Source organism: Balaenoptera ricei, chromosome 16 (assembly GCF_028023285.1).
Source record: "Balaenoptera ricei isolate mBalRic1 chromosome 16, mBalRic1.hap2, whole genome shotgun sequence".
Classification (NCBI taxonomy): domain Eukaryota; kingdom Metazoa; phylum Chordata; class Mammalia; order Artiodactyla; family Balaenopteridae; genus Balaenoptera; species Balaenoptera ricei.
This window is the reverse complement of record NC_082654.1, coordinates 58,579,563-58,599,691: the sequence shown is the minus strand read 5'-3', so window position 1 is coordinate 58,599,691 and position 20,129 is coordinate 58,579,563. Positions and strand designations below refer to the sequence as shown.

Below are 20,129 nucleotides of genomic sequence, written 5' to 3'. Positions count from 1 at the left end.
ACTCAAGGAAATGTAACCTTGTGAAAATAAATGACTTAAAGAGATTTAGAAGGTAGAACCGGTAAAATTTGATATTCGCCAAAAGCTGATGGAGGATTTTCACCCTAATGTAAAAAATCACATGGAAAAGAATTGATCCCATTGAAAATAAATTCAATAAAAGAGAAATGAAAATGTTCAAAATAGAATATGGTTTAACTTTGAATTTAAAAATTAAGGAATTAAATTTGTGAAATGTAGTAGTAACTATTTCTACAGAAAGTAGTAACTAATTTCTAATTAGTTCTGAATAAATAATGCTTTCTGAAAGAAAAAGTACCAGGCTGGTTTATGTGTTATATTCATAAGCCTGAAGCCAAACCATCCTGGGGGTCAAAATGGCAGAATTCAGATGTCCACCATTGCAAAATATCAGGGTCAGTCAGCAGAGCAGGGTGAGAATACCCCACCTGGGGTTGTTTTGTATAATAAAGGAGAAGAGCTCAAAAGAGTGAGCTCATTTGAGAGACTAGGCAACCTCCCTAGAGCAGTGTTATTTGACGTGGTCACTGCAGTACTTAGCAAGGACGGTGTGCCCACAAGTCAACGGAAAAGACAGCAGGTGTCCTTATAGACGTTTTGGGGTTTAGCAAGCATTGCATGACCACGGCACCGCATTCCAAGCTAAGCTGCAGATTATAAGCTGAGGCGCTTGCCTGAAATCATGCTCAGCTAGTTTGGGAGGAAGTCCCACTTTCTTTGTCTTCTCTACCCTTCCATGGGTCAGGCGGAGAGCCTTTCCCTGTTTCATTTCCAACCTAAGGCTTCCCAGATGTGTCTGCAGATGAAAGGGAAATATGCCCCTCCCCACCCCCGTGGGGGATGGACTTTGTCCTTCCCCCGAAACTGCTCCTAAGCAACCCCTTCCCTTAAGACCATTTTAAAATCTCTCTTCATTTTGCCTTAGTGTTGAAGTAGCTTACGCTGAAGGAGGACGTTGTCCTGGGAGCCTGTAATTCTGCAGGCTCTGCTGAATCCTGTGCGATGTCCACAGCAGAGCTGATACTCCATCACACAGGCTGACCTCAGGGTATTGCTCCAGCCACTTCTCAAGATCATAAAACATGGGTGTTTATTCCTTCCCAGTTCCCAGTTTACTCAGGACCCGCACATAACAAAGTCCGAGGAATGTGCTTTCTGGGGAATGTCCTTTCTCCTGTATGATGTTTACAGCTCTTAAGCCTGGATGATATCGTTCAGTCCACCGCTCTCTTTCCCACCAGACATCGTGATTGCTTTGTTTTTGTGGGAGGAGAGTGTTGAGCATAAAAACAACACCAGTGTTGAGGAGCTGAGGCTGTTGCCTTCTGTTACTTTGCCCTCTTCTGTAGTAAGGCAAGCATTTAAGCGGTGTATTGTTTTTAAAAATTTCAAATGCCTGTCGTCTTAACAGAGGTTAAAATAGGAGTGTTTAACAGTTGAAATTCCTTACTTTGTGGATTCTGTTTAAATTGGGGTATTTAATGGTATTAATTAATGTATCTATTCAAATATTTATTGAACACTTCCTTGGTACTAAGCACTGTTTCAACCACCACCGGGTACTAGAAATTGGGGAGGAGGGATTATTGTAGAGGTGACATGTTAATGGTATGTATGGTGTCACATGGAACCGTCCATAATAGACAGGAAGACTCTCTGAATACTCTTTCCATCTCTGCGCCCACCCACTTCTTCACAACACTGTGAGCACTCTTCAGAGGCCGTGAAGAGGCTAGTTCCTTGCTTGCCTCATACAGATTGGAGAACAGGAGTTCCGTGAGGAGCCCCCTGCCCCTTGCCTGTTTTGTAGCACTAGCTGGAAGGTGCTAGTGATCACAAACAGATTAAAATCTGTTTGTCATTGCACAGTTACACTTACAAACCTTTGTGATAGTAGCGTCTAAAACAACGATTGCCGAAACTAACATTAATAGTGATAATAAAATCGATATTTTACTTTTTCTGTTTTACAAATATGAATTTATTGGTCCAACCCATACTCCCTCATCAGATAAGTTTTCGCATTTGTATGAGTAAAGATGATTATTCTTTCACAGCTAAAATATGAATGGTAGACCACTTACTCTGCTATTTAGTCTTTAGTTCTGTTGAATATGGAGTTAGAAGACTAGAGCTTATGTCAAAGCTAGGGAGATATAGGCTAATTAGTGGTAAGCACTTCCCAGCTCTGGGTATGAAATACAGGTTGCAGGAAAGTTAGTGGAAATTCTTTCCTTGGGGATTTTGAGGTCCAGCAGAGCTCCCCTTCTCTATCTAATGGGAAAATGGACTGGATGTGTTTCAAGAGCTGCCTTGGTCCAAATCAAATTTTGATTAACTGACCACTGGTTCTGCCTCCTACATCAGGCAGTATGGTACCTGGCATCCTTATCTTCATAAGGGAGACATTCAGAAATGCTAAATCATCTATTTCAGAACTAAGGTGGAAATCTGGGATACCTGGCCCCTTGCCCTCATTTTACAAATGGGGAAACCAGCCCAGTGAGGGAAAGGTATGTTGCACATGGTCACTTAACTGTTAGGGGTAGAGCTGGATTTAAATACAGGTCTTTCTCCCCCTCCCCTTACTAAATAGATGGTAGGGCGAGGCCATCCAGAAGGTCAGGGAGTCCTGAAGTGTTTGCTGGACTCTGCATGGCCGTGCAAAGACGTCCTTCCCGGGACACTCAGGGTTTTCCTTAATACCGTCCCTGCCACCATCACAGTGGTGCATCCAAGAAAAGAGGCTGATTCCCACCCCCACAGGCAGCCCCAAGGTCATAACTTAACCTGCATAAGTAGAACACTCATTCCAGTGAGGGGAAACATCTAAAAGAAAAAGGACCTCTTTAAAACAGATTCTTCCCAGTACATTTTTTTTCCATAACTATAGTTTTAAGAACTTACGGCAATGGCAGAGCCGGCTACTTAAGCAAAATTAGGGGCCTCATTTGGCAGGAGAGGATTCCCGTGGGGACAGGGCACTGTCATTTTTCCAGGGCCCCCCAAAAGAAACCCCCCCACAGACAGCTACATGTCAGCCTGATGCACGGCAAACCTGCTTCGTTTATGATGGGCAATGCCAGATATTTTAATTAAAAACACTACATACACCATTAAATGTGTTGTTCCCCTTCTAGTCCCAAGACGTGTAGAGTCCGGGGAGACACAAACAAGGGAATGCATTGCAGATGTACACGGAAACCACCGCCTACCGAGCCACCGCCCGCGGGTTCCCGAATTCCAGCCTCGGAGCGCCTCCCCGTCAAAATGTTCTTTGCCAGCAAACTGTTTCCTCTGTAAATTTTCTCAGTTTATGGCAGTGGCCGTGTTGGAAGGAGGAAGGCCAGGGGGAGAGCAGAAGAGAGAAACCCCCAGTCACCACGTGCCTTCATTTATGAGCAGCTCCTATGAGTTTACAAATAGCCTTCGTGATAAGTGAAGTCTTATGGCCACACATGGGACTGGGCAGGGTTTTTCCCCCTCCCTTGTTAATGTTATTTACTTATTTATTTATTAAATACAAAAGTCCCATTTTGGGGGGGGGGGGCGGTAATCCCTTCTGAGCTGTGAGCTCAGGTAGGCAGCTCAGTGGAGGCAACCACTTGGTTAATTTAAGCAATCGAAGGCGGTGCACGTGCAAAAATCTCATCCGATTTTAACTGTCACTAGCCGGACCACCTGTCTCCCCAGGGAAACAGCAGCGGCAGCTGGATTTCACTGTCGGCTGCCAGGCTGTCCCCACGCCTTCCTGGAGGAGCCCGCAGCCTGAGTGCCTTCCCTTTCCGGATTTTATTCAAGGTGACAGTTCCTCACACGTTGGCGCTCTGATCACCTCAAGTAGCCGGGATATCGGCGTGGGGGGTGGGGGATGAGTGTGGTCCTCCTGCAGAGCCCAAATTTAGATTGACTGAGGTCATCCTCGGGCCTCGTGACCCCGGCGCTCTGACAGAACAGGGCTGCCAGGAACTTGGCCGCGGCAGCAAGTTTTGTAATGATGTCTGGGGAGAAACGTTCTGCAGGAGCAGGCGAAGAAGACCCCAAGTGCTAGGGAGTGATGTCAGCTTTCGTTAGCGGGGCAGACAGCGTTAGAATATCCTTGGCATAATATGGCTTTGGTATCTCTGTCAGCATCTCTGTTTTCTGTCACCACACACAATCCTGGGCCTGTCTCGAGCCCTGACACTGTCTTTTCAGATCAGGTTATTGCCAACCCAGAGACTCGTTCTGCCTCCCACCACACAGCCCCTTTGTTTGAAGTCGGCCCTCTTGTCATTAATGCACTTGATGTCTATTTAAATCTGAGGGCGAGCACGGTATCTGTTTTCCCGTCGAGAGATCATTGACAATGTTAATACCTCATGTTCTTGCCTCGTTTTCCAAGCTCTGACACTTTGCCACAGTCTCCTGCATTCACCAAACAGCCCTCTCTCACCAGGGTGTCTATAAACATTCTTGCTTCCAGGCCCAGAGGAACAGGGCAGACCTTAAAAAGGGCTTTTATCAATGCTGACCAGAAGGCAGGGCTGGGGAGTGTGGCCCAGAACATGTCACCTTCTTCCACATTATGGCCCATGTTCAGGAATATCCAGCCTGTTTCTAGAAGGGCACTTGCTGTCCAGATTGTATCTAGACTAGGCAAGGTCTGCAGTTGAGGTTTACCGTGGAGAGAGCGCAGAGAAAAGAATTCAATCCAGAATGTGCTGGAGAGTTTCCTGGAGCAAATGCACCCGCTGGTGTGTTGTGTGTGTGTGCGTGTATGTGGGTGTGTCTGCCTTTCCTTCTCTTCTGTGTTCTTTATAATATCTGACAGCCCTATCCATTCCTTTTTATAAAAATTCCTGCTATCCTGGTGCTGTAGAAAGAAATTAACATCCCTCGGCCTCATCCTTCCAGATTCTTGAGGGTTTATTGGAATCAGTTATGTTTAAGGAAGCCCCTTGCAGATTTTCAGAGACTTCTGAGACACTCCCACCCAGGCCTGCAGGGGGTGCTGTTCCCAGAATGCAGCCTCGACGGCCACGCCCACATCCTGTCCTAGCATTGGTGACAATATCAGCACAGTTCCAGGTGCTACGTAGTTCAGCGCAATAAAGGGAACAGCTCAGTGACAACAGGCAAAAGAATAATTTAGGCCCCAAGAAGGGTCTCACTCAGGGAGGTTTCATCCAAGCTCAATGTTTCCAGGCGCCAGACCAATACTGAAAAGCAGAACTTGGGGATTGGGGGCCAAGGAAAAAGCATAGCCAAAGGAGAAGAGTGGTCCACAGTGAACTTGCTCAGGGGACCATGGCAGGAAATAGAGGTGATGACAGCCAGCTCAAGGCCCAGTCTGAGGCCATGGAATGGTGTCGTCCCCTCCCTATTGCCAGCTTGCAGAGATGCTGAGACCTCAGCAATTCTCCACTTTGTCCCGAGCCATCTGAACCAAGGAGCATGTGCCTTGTCATTCAAAGTTTCTGAGAGTCATTTTTAATCCATGTTTAAGAATACGGTCTACAGTTCTGTAGTGGAGAAACATCTCCTGTACAATGACCCAAGTATTTACCACGTAGGACTTCTGATTTGAAGAACCTGAATAATTTCAAGTGCTAATTTATCCCAGTTGAATAGTAGATGGTGGTTGCTGGTTTCACACTATCATCAGAATAATGGGGAAAAAAACATGTCTATAGATAGCTATTTTTACAGACAGATTTGTAGCTCATGAATTTATGTTTTATGGACACTTCTTTGGGTTGTTTCTTTTTTTTCTGGTTATGCACACTTCAGAGACTCACATAGTATTAGTAATAAGACAGTTCCATGAAGCTGAATTTTAAGTTTGTTTTTCTAAAATTAAAAGGAAAAAAACCCAAGGTGGCAAAAAGCAAATTGTAGTTACAAATATTTTCTTGGAAAAACTGATGTTTTCTTAATAATACTGTCAAAATAACTGTGGCAGGTGATTTCTTATAGATATTTAGAGTAAATATTGAGTTGATTGAAAGGTTTGACCTTATTCTAGGGGCATTGTTTATAGTTAAGTCTTCTTATGATCTCCGTGAATGACAGGAAAGCTGTATATGGAGCCACAAAACTATTTAAAATAAAACTGAAGATGAAAATCAAGTGCATTCCAACCTGAGAATACAGTTCAGGATTCCCCTGTAAGAAGAAGCCATTTAATGTCGGAGGCTCCGTTACTTTCCGTGTGGCGTTTTGTGAATACCACCATTCTTCCTTAATCACCCATTATGTACTTGATGTCTGCTGGGATTTGGAAGGTTCTCTCTGGGAATTAACAAAATTGATTCATGATAAAGAATTTGAAAAGAGTCACATTCTGGGAAGATTGTTTTATATCTTTTGTTTGGGCTGGGCCCATCTTTAAACTCTTAATTTTCCATTTTTAGAAATTCTACCAAGAGAACTTGGAGAGAGAAGAGGGTTTTGCTTTGTTTTGAGAAGTAATTGGCCAAACTAGAAAATTCTCTAAAATGTGGAAAACAAATCATGCAGGAAAATGTTATTCCTAGGAGCCTGTGCTCTGGTGACATTTTATTTGAATGTCAACCCTGAGGACAAGAAAGTAGGGTCCTTCCCTTCTGGGGCTTAATCCATTTGCTGCCACCCATGCGATCTGTGATTGTGTTGTATTTCTGCCTTGCAGCACCTGTGTTTTCTTGCTATACTACTTGTGCCACCTGTAATGATGTGTATCTTTTTATTTGCAGGTATCCTGGGGAAGTGTCGCTATGTTTACTATGGGAAAAACTCAGAGGGCAACAGGTTTATCCGCGATGACCAGCTCTGAAGGCAAGTTCTATATGCCTTAGCCAGTGACATGAGAGTAAAAGAAAAAAGGGGGGAAAAAAAATAAAGAAAAAGCTAAATGAAAAGACAATGGCCCACATCGCTTTTCTGTGGGAAAGCTATGACTTCAGCTTTTGGTACCTTCAGCTGACTTTGCCAGGCCTGTCAAGATCATCCTTCTGCCTTAGACTGAGTGGTCACATAGAGATTGACATGATTGCCCTTAAGCAGGTCTCATCCACCACAGTGACAGACAGCAGTAGCGAAGCACCAGGGCTGACAGGATGAACACCATGATAGATTGCCTGGCCCCTCCACTGCTCACAGGGGAGCAGAGGTCACACCTGGGGCCTCCCTAAGCATGCTCAGTGGCTTTAGTCAAGTGAGAGAGACTGTGTCTTTAGCTTGCCTATTGAGTAGAGATCCTCCTGATACCATCGTGCTGTGGGTTTATTTTTAGTGAAAGAGTCACAGTTTCAAGGAAGGCTCTACTCCCTTATTTCCCTTAAATCTTAACCTCTTGTATTCTGCATGGTCCCCTCCCACCCCACCCCCATCAGCCTTTAGCATCTTTATCACGGGCAATGCATTTCAGTTTGCAGTTTTTCAGAGAACAGAAGAGGTAAGTTCTTAGACACGTTGTACGTTTATGGTGAGCTTTGTGTTCTTACAATTCGTGTATTGGAGTAAATTGCTTTCCCGAAATCCCTGACTACAAAAACATGGACTTTATCATATTTTGTTCACTTATAAATCCACTTCTTGCCCTGAATACTAGGCAGTGTCAGGCATCTTTCACAACACCGGGTTCTGGTTGTACCAAAGACTCTATTTATTTTTAACCACACACCCTCCCAGCTATGTCTATGGCCTTATGTGTGTTTGGAGCTGGCTTGCTCCTTTGGGTGCTATTTAAAGGGAGTGAGGTGATAAAAGATAGAGTGATAGGTCAGGAAGTTACAAAGGAAAGTGAAGACTGCAGAAAACACTCACCAGACCAAACAGTTTTTAATAAAAGGCGCAAAACCCTTTGAACTTGGTATATTTCTCAGGATCTCTCAGAAATGAAATCCACAGCTTGTGAGATGGTCTTTGTGCACCTTTGGCTATATTCCAGCCCTAATGTTACAAGGAAAATCAGCGTGATCATACTGGTTGGGTGGCTATAATTCCATTTAATATACTGGTACACCAGTAGAAGATGTTTGAAAGGCTTGTTGCTCTTGACACAGTAGCATTTATTTTTGCTTTTATTTGGACCAGGTGTTCATTGTCCTGGGTCTCCCAGTATTCGGTTAGTTTGAGGACAGCAAAACATGAAAGAGAATCCTTCCCAGTTATAGATACCAAATGACTAGAGAGCTGCTATGGTAAAAGTCTTTCAAGACTCAGAACCCCTGAGACACCCAAGAAGAACCTGCTTTCTCTGTTTTAGTCCGTTTACACGGCCTCTGGCCTACTGAGTCAACACAATCCTTGAATGACTTGCGCTGGGGCTGGCAGCAGTCCGTCTTGTAGATTACACAACACTTGGTGATCAGTTATTGAGACAAGTTTAGATGGAAATCCTTAAGACCATTAATTATTAGAGGATATTGAATGTTTGGCTTTATCTCTCAAATCCGTTAATAACCAGAGTCAAGTACCTTTGCTCTGTTTGATCTACAAAACAGCATTGGGATAATGCTTTAAATGAGTTGTATTCAGTCCCACCCTGGTCCTTTGTTTGGAAGCACCAACACATGTTTTGTCCGTGGCATATTATGGGCAGCCAGAGTTCTGTGCAAGGGCAGCTAGACTAGTCCAATGTCACATCCAATCTAGCGGCACATATATCCTTGTCTTTATAAAAGGCTTTAACCCTGCCTCAAACAATAAAAAAGCACTTGTGAACTGACCACAGAATTTTTCCATCTTTATTTTTCTTACTTGTTTACTTTTCTTAATGTCAGAACCATTTGTATCATGCGCAGGAATGTCTCCCTCAATGCGAGCTTTGGAGGCGAAAAATATTTTTGGAGTGAGTTATTGACCACATTGTTTCCCTCTCTTTGGGTTGTTTATTTTCTTCCAAAATGGTGTAATAACTTTAACTGAGACTAGCTTTAATTATAATTTACGTAATGGCCCTCACGACAGTATATTCATCTTAATGATAGAATTATAGTGAGTTTTGTTTCTCTTAAAAGAGGGATAATGATAATGAACTTGTGTTGGGTTGTTTACAATTCCGCTGTTTGTTAAGCAAGATTTTTCTGTGCTTGAGCTAGATTTTGGTCTGAATTGGCAGAGGGAGAAGCAATGTGGCATGCTTATCTTAAATCCCTAGGAATTTCGCAAATGTTGTATTTCAAAGTAGAGAATTAGAAGGTAATAAATTCAATGCAAGCTCAGACATATTTCATACCCCCTTTCACCGCTTGGTCTTTCTGCTTTTGACCCTATTCCACTGAGCTTTTTCTTTGGGGATCGTGGTGCCAGGCATCCCTGTGTCCTCTCTCCCAGGACACCCATCTGACTTGAGAGCCCCCTGCAGTACAGGCTGTCCTGGGAGTCCTCTGTTGCCTCAGCAAAGTCAGGGCGGACTGTCTCTTTCCTAAGTAATGTAATTTTATAGAACAATTTGTTCCTTGAGGAATAATGTTTTCAATTGTGGGGAATCCTATTAAAAGTACAACTATTACAATCATTTGCTTTTACTTTTACCAGCCGTGCTCATAAACCCTCCATCTGTTTGTTGCTTTAAATAGAGGAACATTATAAGAGATTATTACTCGCTCAGACTACACGTCTGAATGTTGCGCATTTTCACACATTCACGTGTGCTGAGGAATACAAGAAAGCAAGCCACAGATTCTGGATGAAAGGATTTTTTGTTTGTTTTGTTTTGTTTTGTTTTGTTTTGTCTCTGTGTGTGTGTTTTCCAGCAGAGATGTATCTTGCACATTTTCAAGGGAAAATGTCTTTCTTGCTGCTTCTGAGAAATAACCTGGCTTTCTCGTCTTTGTTAATATGCAGATCAAAAACAATCCACAGGGCTCTTTTCATCAAAACAATAACAGTGTTCAGTGGTTGCTCTTCGTAAGAGCAGCCTAAGTCAAATGTGTGTCGCTGCTTAATGCCCAGGGTGGACAACACAGGGTCCACTGAGACCCTTACGTGTTGGCCATACAGCACAGCTGATCCAACGTGACATTCACCATCTGCTTTTCCCAATTCTCTTGCCAAGAAGAAGCCTTCACCAAAGAAGGCTGTTAGCATGACTTGACTCTGGTCTCTGTAACGTGTCTAAATACCATGTTGTAAACTACCGTGACTAAGACCTAGAAAGGGAAAGAACACTGGAAGGGCACAAAACATGTTGGTTACCTGTTTGTATGACAAACAGACCATCAGCCTTTGGTGGAGTACTGTATGTTATTTCTAGTACATCAGCAAACACTTAAGGGATTTGAAGAACATTCAAAGACAGCCACCTGTCTGAAATGATTACCTTCCTACAAATTTACCTGAAAATTTCCAGCAGTAGTAGTTCACCTTTGGGTAATTATAATCCTAAATGTTAAGTTGTCACTTTGTGGGTGGGGTAGGTAATGTTATGTGTACATATTAATGTATTAGCATATGCTAATTTTTCTAAAGTAGCTTGGAATGTGGCAACCTAGGACAAGGGAGTTTTCCTAAGAAAGAAGAGAAAATTCTAAGTTTGGAATGTGTCTAGGGACGAGTTGTTAAGGTGAGAATGATGCAAGTGGTAATACATGGAATTATACCAAGGGAGAGCGTGAAGCAGAGCCTGACGCAGAATTAAAGTGGGGACTCTCAGTGGATAGTGATATAGGGGGCTGAGGGAATAAGGAAGAAGGAAGGGAAAAGACAGTTGATGCCAATTAGATTTGCTGATGTTTAGCACTAAAGTGGTGTTGAGCAATATTTTCTCCTCAAAATGGAATCATCCTTAAGTGAGGAGTGCCACCATTCAGTGACGTTTTACAAGTTTCTCTGCCTAAGACAATGAAGCAGTGTGGAAAAGGTTGATGACAAAGCGCTGTGGGAATAAATGATCATGCATGCGATGGCTACATATGAACAAAGATGACTAGGGTTTGTGTACAGTCTTCCACAGAAACCAGCATCCTAAGCTTAGTTCCCTAGCTCTTTGTGGGACTGAAGATCCTGGCGATAGGATTTGACTGTCTCTGGGTGCAGGCAGTAGATGAGAACTCAACTCATAGGAGGAGTGGATAACATCTAAGTTCAACTGGATGACCTGAATTAACATGCAGAATATTCTGGAAATAATTAATGTTTATGTTGTGTCACATCGATTACTTTAAATCAACTTCTCCTTCTTTATATTGGAATAGGAATGAATTTGAAATGCACTTGGGGATAATCTCCTTTAGACACTAACTTTTCAATTTGAGTATTTGTAATGAGAGGGGCAAAGGCACCTTATGGTGGGCGTAACCAAGATATTCAGGCTATTCAAGTTATGGAGCCTTGAAATAGATAAAAATTAATATACATTATCCATTTACAAATGTTACATTTATTAAATAATAGTTTTAATAATAATAATTAAGTGGTGCTATAAAAGAAATTACATTTGGAAAAATTTCTGTTCAGTTCTTTTGCCCAATTTTCAGTCAGGTTTTTCTGTTTGTTTTGATGTTGAGCTGTGTGAGCCATTTATATATGTTGTATACTAATCCCTTATTGGTTGTATCATTTGCAAATATTTTCTTCTATTCAGTAGGTTGTTCTTTGGTTTTGTCAGTGGTTTCCTTTGCCGTTCAAAAGCTTTTAAGTTTCATTAGGTCCCATTTGTTTATTTTTGCTTTTATTTCCTTTACTTTAGGAAACAGATCCAAAAAATATTGCTATGATTTATGTCAAAGAATGTTCTGCCTCAGTTTTCCTCTAGGAGTTTTATAGTATCTGGTCTTACATTTAGGTCTGTAATCCATTTTGAGTTGATTTTTGTATATGGTGTTAGAGAATGTTCTAATTTCATTCTTTTACATGTAGTTGTCCAGTTTTCCCAGCACTGCTTATTGAAGAGACTGTCTTTTCTCCATTTTATGTTATTGCCTCCTTTGTCATAAATTAATTGACCATAAATGCATGGATTTACTTCTGGGCTCTCTATTTTGTTGCATTGATCTGTATCTGTTTTTGTGCCAGTACCATACTGTTTTGATTCCTGTAGCTTTGTAGTATAGTCTGAAGTCAGAGAGCATGATTCCTCCAGCCCTGTTCTTCTTTCTCAAGATTGTTTTGGCTATTTGGGGTCTTTTGTGTTTCCATACAAATTTTTTAATTGTTCTAGTTTTGTAAAAAAATGCATTTGGTATTTTGATAGAGAGTGCATTGAATCTGTAGACTGCCTTGGGTAGTATGGTCATTTTAACAATATTAATTCTTCCAATCCATGAACACAGTAAATCTTTCCATCTATTTGTATCATCTTCAATTTCTTTCATCAGTGTCTTATAGTTTTCCATGTACACATCTTTTACCTCTTTAGGTAAGCTTATTCCTAGGTATTTTATTCTTTAGATGTGATTGTAAATGGGGTTGTTTCCTTAATTTATCTTTCTGATGATTCATTGTTAGTGTGTAGAAATGCAACAGATTTCTGTATATTAATTTTGTATCCTGCAACATTACCGAATTCATTGTTGAGCTCTAGTAGTTTTCTAGTGATGGTGTGTTTAGGATTTTCTATCTATAGTATCATGTCATCTGTGAACAGTGACAGTTTTACTTCTTCCTTTCCATCTTGGGTTCCTCTTCTTTCTTTTTAGTGCTTTGATTTTTTACTGTTACTATTATTTAACTTAATCTTTAATGAAAAAATGTACTCCAACTTCCACCCTATATTTAAAGTTTGTCAGGCTACTTTTATGCTAGAAAAAAGGTTTTTCTGGGCTTACAATAACTTAGTTAAAACAACAACGGTGAGAGCTACAAAATCTTCTAAAATATTTTAACTAATTACTTGACTTATCAGAAAGAGTTGTCAAGTCATCCTAAATAGCCTGAAAAGTGTGGGTGTGTGGGTGTGTGGGTGTGTGTGGGTGTGTGTGTGTGTGTGAGAGAGAGAAAGAGAGATCAAGATCTGTGTAGAGAACTCCTATGACTGTCATTGTAAATAACTTTCTAACTTTTTTGTAAACTCCACAGTAAGTTAGCGTTTACTCCTGTTAATGATGTTATATAGAAAAATGTATCTGTTTCATACCTAATTAACTAATGTCTACTTTGTGCCCTCCTTTCTTATAAATTGTTTAGCTACTTTTTATGACTTGCTTAGGCTCTGGTGTAACAGTATCATGATGTTTTTGGTTTTCCTCCTTCTAGACCTTTGAAACCTAATTTGAACACAACAAGATCATTGTTCAAAGTATAACATAGAGCCGTTTTGTTCCAATTAGGTGATGTCTTTGATACCCAGTGAAAAATAGGTATGTGAGTTATTTCAGAAAGTTAATATATAAAACCAAGTTTTATTCATAGACTATCCATATTTCCCTGTTTACGTACATTCATTCCCAATTTCCATGTCTGCCTATTTGCATATAAAGGCAGTCTTCCAAAAAACAATTCCATTATCTGCAGAGCTATAGTATATAACCCACATTCTGTAGCCACATTGGCTCTCTCTATGTTGCTCAAATGTAATAAATGTAGGAGCATGCCTCCAAATGGAATACTTCTCTCCCCTTCCCTTTTTAAAACTTTACTTGGTATATACCCACTGAGAATGATCCATTTTCAAAGGATCACATTATACTGTAAAAGTTTTGAACTTAATAGTCCATACATTCCTTGAAGGTCAAAGAGTGTGTGATGATGATGGAGGTTACTATCACAAGAGTCAGTGTAGGTATCTTCACAAATTAGGTTTAACTGCTGCCTAACAAATTATATTTAACTGAAAAAAATTAGAATCGCAACTCCAATTTATTAGCCAGGCTTATAGGTTTATACTTGCGAATATTTGTATGTATAATATAGATATAGGACATTGACTTATATGTTAAAATGGATTTTGCAACTCTCCTTTGGCAGTTTGGTCAATGGACCACTTCAGTGGGTAAAATTGTTACTGGATTCTTTGCTCTGCTTTTTTAATACACACATGCATAAGCACATATGCATATTATAAAGATATAATTTTTTTCCTAGAATTATTTTATGATATCAACATTTAATCAAGCATTTAATACCTATTTTATGAAAATGCAGTAGTCAAGAAACCAGACCAACATATATGGATGACATTTGTGAGTACACAGGGGCTCTGGTTATTTAATTTAAAACTCTAACATTTGCACGTACTCCTCATTCCCTCCTACCCCTACTGGGTTACCGATTTCTCTAGAAATGTTTTCTAAATAATTCCATGGTTCATGTTGTCCTCTCTGGATTTGAAACTGTCTTTAAAAACTATGCTAATCCATATCCAGAAGGATGCACTTCGGGCTGCACTTACTCCAAAGATATTTATTGGGCACCTTCAGCATACTAGAAATTAGAAATACAAGAGTAATAAGAGGATGACTTACTTTTGGACAACTTTTATCTGGAGGAGGCTGATATACATAAACATGATCATTATATGCTGTGATACGTACAAAGTTAGAGATCGCACTAAAGAACTATATGAATTAAGGCCCAGAAATGACAGTGAGACGTTAATTCCAAATGTAACCATATTCCAACCATGTCTATAGTTAACATCTTGATCCCAGCTGCCATCATTTCTTACCTGGATCATTCAACCCCACTCTGTGCTTACCAGTCTCCTGACTCTACCCTTGCCTTTCTACAGCCTGTTCTTGACAGAAAGTCAGTGCAATCCTTTAAGAAATGCTTAATAATATCGTGTGTCTCCCATACCCATATCACATCACTCGTTTCCCATCTCACTTGGAGTAAGAGCCAGAGTCCTTATGAGACCCTACATGGCTTGTATGATCTGTCCTAGAGAAATCAGTGTCCCAGAAGCTGTGAGAGTGAAGCAAAAATAAATGCAAATACCGTTCCCTACCACTCTCCCTGCCTTCTCTCTGTTCCAGCCACACTGGTCAGTACTGGACTTTGTACTTGCCATTCAAGTCTTTGCTCAGATGCCACCTCCTTAGAGAGGCCTTCTGGGACCACTGTATCTAAAGTAGCACCCCCAGCACAGTCCACTTACCTTGCTTCGTTTTCCTCTGTTGCACTTGTCATCACTTGACATATTATATATTTATGGGAAGGGGCATTTTTTGTCCAAACAAAGGGAAGGACTTGTTTTGTTCTGAGGCTAAAGGGTGCCTTGCATGTACAGGCACTCAATAAATGTTTTATGAATGAATGAAAGAACAGTTCCAATTCACAGAGGTCTATTAGGCTATGTTTACAGACATACCGTTGCACATTAAATAGGATGAATCTCTTTCATCAAAGGGATTTTCACTTGAAAAATTTCTACCTCTTTTCTTTATCTTGGATCAAGCAAACAAACTACTTCATTCTGTTTGGGAACAATGTACAATGTAGAAGCATGAAAAATGGGCAGTGGAAATGGGTTAACAATGAAACAGGAAAGGAAAATGAATGTCAAGAAGTGAAATGACAAGATGATATGCAGCTTGACCTTGGATGGGTTTGAGATGCAGTGTCAGCTTTATAGGGCCTTCTCTAGTTACACCTCATGCAACCAGCAGGCTGTATGGATTTGATTGTGGACACACCTGTGCATTCTGTATCAGAGATTGTATGTATGGACGTGGAAGCTCTTCTCATTCATCCAGGTAAAATTTTTCAGATAAAATCTAATCTTTATTATAATTCTTATATACCATTATAGTAATAAAATATACACAAAGCAAGATTTAAAGAGAAATTCAGTCATATTATTTATGAAACGAACTCTTCTCAGACATTATTAAATTATTATTTTATCCAACATGAATAGAACTAACTTATTTTAACTTTGTAACTTAGCCTCACAACCTTGTCAAAACTTCAGATAGGTAAAGGTAAAATAATGAGATATTTTTCCTGTCAGGAGTGGGGTACAGAATTTATGAATCTAGTTAGGTAATTACAATTATCAGTTATATAAATGCTGTAAAAACTCTTTACATGTGTTCATTAATTTAATCATGCAACAACTTCATCTGGTCGGTGCTCTTATCCACATTTTATTTATTTATTTATTTATTGGCTGCGTTGGGTCTTCGTTGCTGCGCACGGGCTATCTCTAGTTGCGGTGAGCGGGGGCTACTCTTCGTTGCGATGCGTGGCCTTCTCACTGCAGTGGCTTCTCTTGTTGCAGAGCATGGGCTCTAGGCGCGCGGGCTTCAGTAGTTGTGGCTCGTGAGCTCTAGAGCACAGTCTCAGTAGTTGTGGCACTTGGGCTTAGTTGCTCCGCGGCATGTGGGATCTTCCCGGACTAGGGATCAAACCCGTGTCCCCTGCATTGGCAGGTGGATACTTAACCAGTGTGCCACCAGGGACGCCCCTCTTATCCCCATTTTAAAAATAAGGAAAGCAAGGCCCTGAAAGGCTCAGTCCTGTGGACTAGGTCACATACAGGTAGTAGTTGTGAATTCCAGGAGGTTAATTAGGCTCTCTGGGTCCAGAGTCCATGCTCTTCACTGCTGCAATGTCTCTGCGAGAGGCATTCTCTTACTTCATAAAATTCACATTTTTCTGATGATGGAGATACTGCTCAAAACATGTGTGAAGGTTCTCTTTTGGAACAAATCTTAAAACTCTTTTACAAATCATTCATAAAATGAGGCTTAGTGTGAACGCAAAGAATAAGTAGCAGTCTATAACTCAATGACCCAATTCATCCCCTGGAATATGTTTTTTTAAAAAGCACTCTATAAATAAATCCAAGTTACCTTCAAATGAAAAATATTTTCTATGATTTAAGATTTTTTTAAGACTTCCTATGAACACTTAGCACAGTGACTTGAAAGAATTAATTGCCTGGAAAACTCACATCCTGGTTTCTGCTTTCAGTTGGTAAATCATTAGTTATGTTGAAAATTTGGGAAAACTCCATCTTAGTGGATGGTTGTGAATGGTGCCCCAGAACCTACAGGCCTGGTTTCTCTTTCTGCTCTGCTCCCTGCTTTGCCCCTCTGTCTGGCCTTCACTTCCTATGCCAGGTAAGGGAGGAAATGGAAACTGTCCAAAGGCAGCTGAAGTTAACATCATTGAAGGCAAAGCGGATCCCCAGTGTCTCTCTAAACTTGTAATTTAGTGACTTTGGGAGATATGATGTATATGAAAGTGCTTTGCCAAATAAAGTGCTACCCCAGTGTAAATAATTATATGGTAAATTGAAAATTCTGAAGGCATTTTCAAAAAGGAAGTTTTGGAAATGTTTTAGGTGGTCAGTTTCATTCTTAGAGTCAGGGCATAGTCTCTCAAGTTGGCTACTTTAAAACAGACAGAAGCACAATATTTGCATCATTCCTAGAGTGGGGACTCTAAAATTCGTCACCTTTTTATAGCTGAGTCTCATATACTCAGTTGCCTACTGCTTTAGTGTTGTTTAGACTTCATGGGTGGTATTTTTCATGTGTCATGTTTTCACTTGGTAATAATTGTTTGTGGCTTTTCACTTACTTTATGCAGTGGCCATACTTGGAAGGAATGAATTTAACATTTCCTTTAGTTTCTGTTTATTCACCAGGGCTGGACTTGGGTGAGGTAAGTGAGGCACTCACCTTGGATACAAATGTAAGTGGGCCCCAAAACTCTCAGTAATAAAGAGAAATAGTATTTTAATCCAATATCTTAAAAAGCAAAGATTAGTGCAAAAAAAGTTCATGATGAACAAAACATTAAATGTTAAATAAAAAATGTTTCCCTTAGCCCAGGCTCCAATGTGGCTCGACACAGCATTATATTCACCTGTTCTGTTCTGTCCTTAAAGCATCAAAGCCAACAAACTCACATTCTGTGTCCTAGGTCTTGTGCTTAGTCGATACTTATAAACTAGACCAACATGTTTTCTAAGTAATCACTCAGAAATGCCCCTTTCCCTTCTTGCTTCCAACATGTTTCATCTGTTCCAATTTCTTTGACTCTGTTCTCCTTGTATGTCTGAACTTAGTGCCACTTCTAATTTTGGCCATCCATTCTCATTTAGTTTTACTAATTTTTCAGAAATCCCTCCTGGCTTGACTCTTCTACCTTGGGCCTTGACAATTCTACCCAGACCTTTACTTTCCTTAATCCTTTGATGTCCTCAGTTGCCTTGGGTAAGAAATTTCACTTCAGACTCCTGTAATCCCAACCCTGACTAGGTCATACCCCTTGGGGAAGGTTGGGGGGAATTTGGACACCACTTATTTGATGTATATTTTAAAAATCCTTAGTCCTGTCAACACTCAACACTGGTTTAATTTACAACTAAAAATCCTAAACTGTGGCTTGTAGCTAGCTTCATTACTGCAGGCTAAGTTTTATCTGTGATGGTTTCTCTTATCTTTACATTTTCTCCATTTAGCTATTAAAGCAATTCCCAGTGGTTTTTAGTTCTCACGAAAGTTGTTTTCCTCTTCCATAGATTGGCAGAAACTGGGAAAGACTGTGGCCTTTTGTTCGTCACTGCCTGTATATGAAGAGAATAAACCCCACATTTGCTTTTTCCCTCCTAATTATGAAGTGCTATTTTTCCCCACCTAAGGAGGACTGAGAACTAGTGTATGTATATATGTACGTACATATATACACATACATGTGTGCACATTTATATACTTAATCCCTTCTTTTTATACAAATGGCTTCATATGCAATGTCCTGCACCTTCTTTTTTTTCACTTAACATCCCTAAAGAGCAAAATGGATGATGTGATGGTCAATTATATGTGTCAACTTGACGGGCCATGAGTGCCCATGTTAAATGTTATTTCTGGATGTTTCCATGAAGGTGTTTCTGGATGACATTAGCATTTGAATTGGTGGACTCAGGAAAGTAGATTTCCCTTCCCAATGTGGGTGGGCATCCTCCAATCCATTGAGGGGCTAAATAGCCCCTCAAAAAGCAGAGGAAGGAAGACTTTACCCCTTTTATTCCTGCCTCACTGCTTGAGCTGGGACATCTCATCTCATCTTCTGCCCTTGGATTGAGATTTACACCACTGGTTCTTCTAGTTCTCTGACCTTTCGATTCAGGCTGAATTACACCACCTGCTTTCCGGGGTCTCCAACTCACAGATGGCAGATTTTGGACTTCCCAAGCTCTGCAATCGCATTAACCAATTCATCATAATAAATATTTATCTATATCTATATCTTATTGACTGTGTGTCTGGAGAACCCTGACTAATACAGATGGTATATTACTGCTAAAAGAGACACAAGATCAAAAAGATATGATCATGTGTGCATATATATCTATCAATATAGGCTCACATATACAAAAAACAACTGATAAAACAATGCGGAGAGGAAGAAAAATAGGCAGTTTTTGTTGGAAATTTGTAGGCATACATTATTCAATGTGTTTCAAATCTTAGTAAAGTTTTAAGCTTTAATGACTCTAGAAGTTTAAAAGCTACGCAGTTATGAATATATCATTTGGCAGTATATTTACATTGCTATTCCACTTTTTTTTTGTGGGTTTGAAAAGTAAATTTTTAATTTTATCTTATTTGGATGCAGTAGTTTGTGATGACACTTTCTCAGACAATGGCTCAGTGGAGGAAACCTCTTGCTTGGTCACTTAGGTCACCCGATCTGTCTCTCTTAGATTTTTCCTCACAGGGTCATGTTCAAACTGTCTGTCACGTGCTCATCAAAACCTCCTTCTTTGGAGGATCTTGAGGCCAGATTTATAAATGCAGTTCTTTCTGTCACTGAGAAGCAGCTGAGGAAAGTTTTTACAAAGTTTGAAAATTGGCTAGAGTGATGGGTAGCACAAGACAGTAGTTATGCTGAATTTTAGAAAGAAAGATATCAATATTTTAAAGTAGTTAACTTTTCAGATATTATCATTTAAGTTAGTAGCACATGCAGTTCTGAAATGATTAAAGCTTAACACTGCACTAAGACTCTTGGGATTCCCTGAATAATCTAGATATGAAAACTTGGCTTTAATGTGTTAACAGATCATCTTTTGTGAGTCTTTGGTTTACCTTTTAACTTTATTGTCTTTGAATGCGATCAGATTGCTTAATATTTATAAAATATAGGTATGGGAGAGTGCCAAGGCTGTGATATGTCTGAGGAAATTCTTGAAATACCTCGAAATCATGAAGTTATTCTATATTTTCTTCTAAAAGCTGTAAAAT

General features: G+C 40.2%; 1 protein-coding gene across 7 annotated transcripts in view; it reads left to right on the top strand.

Annotated features, from left to right (window-relative positions):
* LRMDA (leucine rich melanocyte differentiation associated) overlaps positions 1–20,129 on the top strand; it is a 1,782,822-nt gene that overhangs the window by 1,211,448 nt on the left and 551,245 nt on the right. For 6 of the 7 annotated variants that reach the window (XR_009497876.1, XR_009497874.1, XR_009497877.1 and 3 more), the window contains one exon: positions 6,738–6,819. Coding sequence is in view for 1 of the 7 variants with exons in the window: in XM_059899184.1 (XP_059755167.1) it covers positions 6,738–6,817 (80 nt within the window). In the remaining 6 variants the exon portion in view is untranslated. Of the gene's footprint in view, positions 1–6,737; positions 6,862–20,129 lie in introns of those variants that run through there. The other variant, XM_059899184.1, reaches the window with a different exon arrangement.